This window comes from Lolium perenne, chromosome 7 (assembly GCF_019359855.2).
Source record: "Lolium perenne isolate Kyuss_39 chromosome 7, Kyuss_2.0, whole genome shotgun sequence".
NCBI classification, from domain to species: domain Eukaryota; kingdom Viridiplantae; phylum Streptophyta; class Magnoliopsida; order Poales; family Poaceae; genus Lolium; species Lolium perenne.
In genome coordinates, this window is record NC_067250.2 from 106,891,369 (window position 1) to 106,897,368 (window position 6,000).

General features: G+C 43.2%; 1 protein-coding gene and 1 pseudogene across 1 annotated transcript; both read left to right on the plus strand.

Annotated features, from left to right (window-relative positions):
* Positions 1-2,953: 2,953 nt before the first annotated feature.
* LOC127316381 (uncharacterized) lies at positions 2,954-3,718 on the plus strand. Its single transcript, XM_051346779.2, has one exon. The coding sequence runs from the start codon at positions 2,954-2,956 to the stop codon at positions 3,644-3,646; it is 693 nt and encodes a 230-aa protein (XP_051202739.1). The 3' UTR covers positions 3,647-3,718.
* Positions 3,719-4,656: 938 nt separating this feature from the next.
* LOC127316384 (uncharacterized) lies at positions 4,657-5,600 on the plus strand (annotated as a pseudogene).
* Positions 5,601-6,000: the final 400 nt, after the last annotated feature.

A 6,000-nucleotide genomic window follows, 5' to 3' on the forward strand; every position in this document is an offset into this window, starting at 1 on the left:
AAATCGAATTAATAATAGCGGCACATGGAGTCACAGATCGTATGCAGATTACGGCTGGTAATAAGAGCCAACGGCCGCTCGAATGCAATCAACATGCAAAGTCGTAGCATCAGCAGCGGTTCATCAGACATTTGTTCTTGTTGTGAAAAGGCCCAGATTTGTTACAAAAACCTTAAAATAGATATACAGAGAACATAACAGAAACAATTTACAAACACAAATTACAGAAGAAAATCCTGATTCCTGAGCATCGGTGGTGATCAGTTACTCTATCTGCTTCTCTGTAGCTGCAGACAGGTCACTCGCCCTAAGAAAAGAAGCACACGCCACTAACAAGGCATCCGACGATGAAGCCCTATATGTCAAGAGAGCCACCTGTTGCTTCCACCACTAATTACCAACCACCATGAACCACAGCTCCTTGATCGTTTCATTTGCATGCTTGCAGATCTGATGATCTTGATCTCCTGACATTAAATTACAGGTTGTCACAACTGCAGATGTCACTGCTAGCAGCACCTGAGCTGAGACATGCCAGCCTCGTCGGCACTCATTCACAGGTGTTGGAGCTGGTCAGCTGGACATTGTGGATCTTCAGAGTAGAGTCCAGCTTTTCTTCAGGAGTTTGATCCAGAACAGGTATGACTAGACCCAGCAATAGAGAAAACCTCCTTGCCTCTTCTTGCCGCCAATAAGTAGGACATGACAATGTGAGAGGCCTAGCTAGCAGCACCTAATGCACCCTGAGATTGCAAAGGATCACATGTAGTAGTTAATAGTACTAGTAGAAACATGCAAGCAATGCTCATCACATGAACACACCCTGTTGCGTCGGAGCCCAGAAGTCAACTGTTCCTCCCCCACCAATCAGTGCCAGCTCTTTCTCTCAACATCTCCCTCCCCACTCACCAATCTCATGATCTCGATCTGTATCTGACAATAGACTACACGCTCGTGCAGATGACTCTGCCACCCATAGTAGAGACATGACAGGGTGATCAAAAGCTCAAACACAGACTGTTAGGGATGCTAGTTGCACTGATCATGAAACATAAAAAAGCATCAGCTTGTCGTCCAGATGGATGGCTTTTATTCCAGAAGCACTACAACCCATCAAGGATGAGATTCTTGCTGTATGCAGACTGCACAGTCACCCACTGCAAGGCTTCTGCTTATATAATAGGGAGGTAAACCATACCGGTCGAGCACCATTGCAGCACAGTTTCTTTTCTCTGAATCTCTCCTCTTCCATTTCCAGATACATAGAAAGCACTTCATCTCCCGTTCCAGCCATGGCTAGTCATCTCAGATATTCAGATCTGCGAGTGTGCCTTCCAGCTCTAGCAAAACTAACAGCAAAAAGTGTCTTCAAATGCAGAAGGTGCTCTTCACTTTCTGCAGATGCTCGATGGGTTCAGAAGTTGTGTAGGTGTGTGCAACAACATGGAGATATGCTTGCCAAGCAGCCAAATTGTCCTTTGCCAACAACAGCGAAGGAAAGTTATGGAGCTGGAGCTCCAGCACTCTCTTCCACTTTTGACATCTGCAGCGCCATCCAAGAGTTCTTCTGAGCTCAAGAAATATTGGCTCCCAAGAAAGGATATGAAATAACTGTTAAGTCCAAGAGACAATCCTTCATCCAATGGCAAAGAAGGCATAACAACAGTCTGAAGAAAAGTGGCTGCAGGGTGGTCAAACTGTTGGCAAGAGAGGCCGTTGCATCGATGCTTGAATCATCCATGCAGCTCCTACTGAAGCAAATTGCGATGCCGAGTTATACCAAGTAGTCTCTTGTCGCCCAAGACATTCCAAAAGAAAAGAGTTCTATGCGATGAGGACCAACAACTGAAACCCAAGTTCGACATTGTTGATCTTCAGATCTGTATCGAGATTTTGTTCAGGAGATTGCTCGAGAGAAGAGTTCTCTTTTGAATGCTCCAAGCTTGTATGGATGATATGCCACCTCTGATTCGCTGCGATTAGCATCAGCATTTTAGACGGTCTGCTGATCATGCTAATAATCAATGCATAGTATACTTGGCTGAGAAACACAAAAAATGGGTCCATTTCTTGTTGTCAATATACTGTTTATGCTTGCAACTATCTATGTTTGGAGCTTCAACTCAGACCATATCTCAACGGGAAACAATACTCAGAAATCATTATCATCGCTGACCGCCATTCAAGCAGTTAGCCCACTGTTTAAGATGAATTTTGAAATGCTTCACAAAGATGGTCATATTATTCAGATGGTAGCTATCACACCAAGTCACTAACAAGAAAAGGATCATTGTAAGGTGGTCAAGCTATCTATTGCTAAAGAAGGCCAACTCCAGCACTTAGGTTGACCACACATGTAGCTATCACAGTGTACGAGGCCCAAAAAAGGCCACAACCATGTATCCTAGTACCACAATTTTCTTTTCCCTTTCTTACTAATCAATCTGGGGTCGCACAAAATTCGGCAGCCGCAAAATTTCTAGTTTCCATATCATTCTCAATACACTAATGAAACCCGGCGGACTGGTGACAGCAGAGCAACCAGCATTACATGGTCACAGCAAAATGCTGGATTAGCAATCAATTAAATACTGTCTAGAGCATGCAACTATGACATGGTCCACTAGCAGACTACCACACTGCTGGTTCTTGCTTCCAATTGCAGGAACCTGATAATGTGCTGGCTCGTCCAAAGGACAGCGGACACACTAAATATGTACTAAACAGGAGACGACTTTGCTGTTGTAATTGCTAGCCTTATGCCAGATCTTGGCAGACAGCATCTGGAAAATTAAATGGTACGATTCTTCGTGCCTACCAATCAAATGGTCCTGCTTGTATGCTTCTTCCGTATAAATAGGCCTCAGAGGAGAGGTAGACACATCAAACCAGAAGTGCTTTGTCCTCCTCCTCTCTTCAACCACAATACAGAGAAAAAGCTTCAAGATCAGAAATGGCATTCCACCTAAGATCGATAAGTTTGCCTTCAAGGCCTCAGGCCAACGACGCCGAAGTCGAGCAAGAGCTGCTAAGCCTAGGGGCAAGCATCTCTTCCTCCACGACCATCAGCACGATGTGTGATGGTCTGAGGAGGCTTGGAGACATCTACAATGCTGTTGAAGAAATTGTTGGCCTGCCAAGCAACCAAGTCAGGAAGATGTTGGATGGAGAGATGGAATGCTCTCTTGAGCTGTTGGATCTCTGCAGCACCATGCAAGAGATCTTCGTGGAGATGAAAGCCATTATTCAAGAGTTGCAAGTGGCTCTAAGAAAAGGAGATGATGCAGCTGCTCAAGCCAAGATCCAGTCTTATTCTCGTTTGGCGAGGAAGGCCAAGAAACATTTCAAGAAGACCACGAAGAAGGCTACTTCTGTGGGTTGCAAGACGGTTATGCTATTGACCAAGGCTAGAGAGATATCTGTATCTCTGCTGGAGTCCTCAGTCCATCTCTTGTCGAAGGAAATCGAGATGCCTAAACAGTCACTAGTCTCTAAAGCATTTTATAAGAAGAAGGCAGTTGTTTGCCAGGAGGAGCAATTGCAGGCATTAGAGTGCAGTATTGGAGATCTTGAGAATGGGGCAGGACATCTGTTCAGGAAATTAGTCCAGATCAGGGTTTCTATCCTAAACATTCTTAGCTCATAGATATCTCCACACCACTCTAGGCACACTGTGATTGGCATCCACCTTTTTGAGGACTAGCTGATCTTGGTACAATTTTCCCAAGATGTAATTATGTATATAATACAAATGTACAGGAAGTTACAGAGAAAGAAACCAAAGTTTTGATCCATTTGCCCATTTAATGCGTCAAGATGTGTTATTTGATCTAAGTATATACTTAGCTGCAATATCCTTGATTCGTGGATCTTATGGGGCGTACACTAAACATGACAGGTCGAAGTCATAAGGGCTAAGCCTGCTGTTAGCAGAATAAATAATTTAATTAAGAAGATTCCCCACCATCACCACCGCCTCCACCACATGGATGTGCAGTCTGGCACTGCAATTAAATATTTCAAATTTCAGAATGCATATGCAATTTGCATATATAAAATGGGTTTCTAAATATTCATCCATATCGTCCAAGCATGTCACAATGTACAATATTATGAATCGAGACCCGAGATGCCAAAAAAAGCCACAACCATGTATCGTAGTACCGGCCAAAAAAATCGACCTTTCTTACTTATCATGATGAGGTCACAAAAAATTGCCAAACAATTTTTTTTCGTTTTCATATCATTCTTCATACACTAATGAAACCCAATTGATTGGTGAAAGGAGAGCAGACATGACATGGTCACAGCTAAATGCTGGATTGGCAATCAATTATATAATGTCGAGAGCATGCAATTATGCCAAGGTCCACTAGGAGACTACCACACTGTTAGTTCTTGCTTCCAATTGCAGGGACATGATAATGTGCTAGCTCCTCCCGAGGCAGAGGCCACACTCAAATATGTACTAAACAGGAGACAACTTTGCTGTTGTAACCGCTAGCCTTATGCCAGATCATCTACCATAGAAGACAACATCTGGAAAATTAAATGACACGATTCTTCATGTCTACCAATCAAATAGGCCCGCTTGTATGCTTCTTCTGTATAAATAGGCCTCAAAGGAGAGGTGGACACATTGAACCAGAAGTGCTTCTTTGTACTCCTCCTCCTCTCTCCAACCACAATACAGAATAAAAGCTTCCATATTAGAAATGGCTTTCCACCTAAGATCGATAAGTTTGCCTTCAAGGCCTCAGGCCAACGAGGCTGAAGTCGAGCAAGAGCTGCTGAGCCTAGGGGCAAGCATCTCTTCCTCCACCACCATCAGCACGATGTGTGATGGTCTGAGGAGGCTTGGATACATCTACAGTGGTATTGAAGAGATTGTTGGCCTGCCAAGCAACCAAGTCGGGAAGATGTTTGCAGAGATGGAATGCTCTGTTGAGCTGTTGGATCTCTGCAGCACCATGCAAGAGATCTTCGTGGAGATGAAGGCCATCATTCAGGAGTTGCAAGTGGCTCTAAGAAAAGGAGATGATGCAGCTTCTCAAGCCAAGATCCAGTCATATTCTCGTTTGACGAAGAAGGCCAAGAAACATTTCAAGAAGACCACAAACAAGGCTACTTCTGAGGGCGATGGTCATGCTACTGACCAAGGCTAGAGAGATATCTGTATCTCTGCTGGATTCCTCAGTCCATCTCCTATCGAAGGAAATCGATATGCCTAAACAGTCACTTGTCTCCAAAGCATTTCACAAGAAAAAGGCTGTTGTTTGCAAGGAGGAGCAATTGCAGGCGTTAGAGTGCAGTATTGGAGATCTTGAGAATGGGGTAGGACATCTGTTCAGGAAATTAGTCCAGATCAGGGTTTCTCTCCTGAACATTCTTAGCTCGTAGATACTCCACCACTCTTGGCACACTGTGATTGGCATCCGCCTTTTTGAGGACTAGCTGATCTTGGTACAATTTTCCCAAGATGTAATTATGTATACAATACAAATGTATAGGGATTTAAAATAGAGAGAAACCAAAGTTTTGATCCATTTGCTCATTTCACGCTTCAAGATGTGTTATTTGATCTAAGTATATACTTAGTTGCAATATCCTTGGTTCATGGATCTTGTTGGGTGTACACTAAACATGACAGATCAAAGTCACAAGGGCTAAGCCTATTGTTAGCAGAATAAATCAATTTTATTACCAAGATTCCCCACCACCACCATCGCCTCCACCACATGGATGTGCAGTCTGGCACTGCAGTTTAAAATTTCTAGTTTCAGAATGCATATGCAATACCTGAAATAAAATGAGTTTCTACAATCTTCAGCCATACCATTCAAGCATGTCACAGTGTATAATATTATGAACCCAGATGCCCAAATTTCTTAATAAGAAGAATACTAATCCATACTGGCAAATGAGAGTTTTAATATGCTGGTATCTTCCGCATTATGATATTTGGTATCTAATAGGAGTTGAGCATCAGAGATTGCAATA

Bases quoted from the DNA above. Each gene is read 5' to 3' on its own strand.
- LOC127316381 (XM_051346779.2), top strand. From the start codon at position 2,954: ATGGCATTCCACCTAAGATCGATAAGTTTGCCTTCAAGGCCTCAGGCC.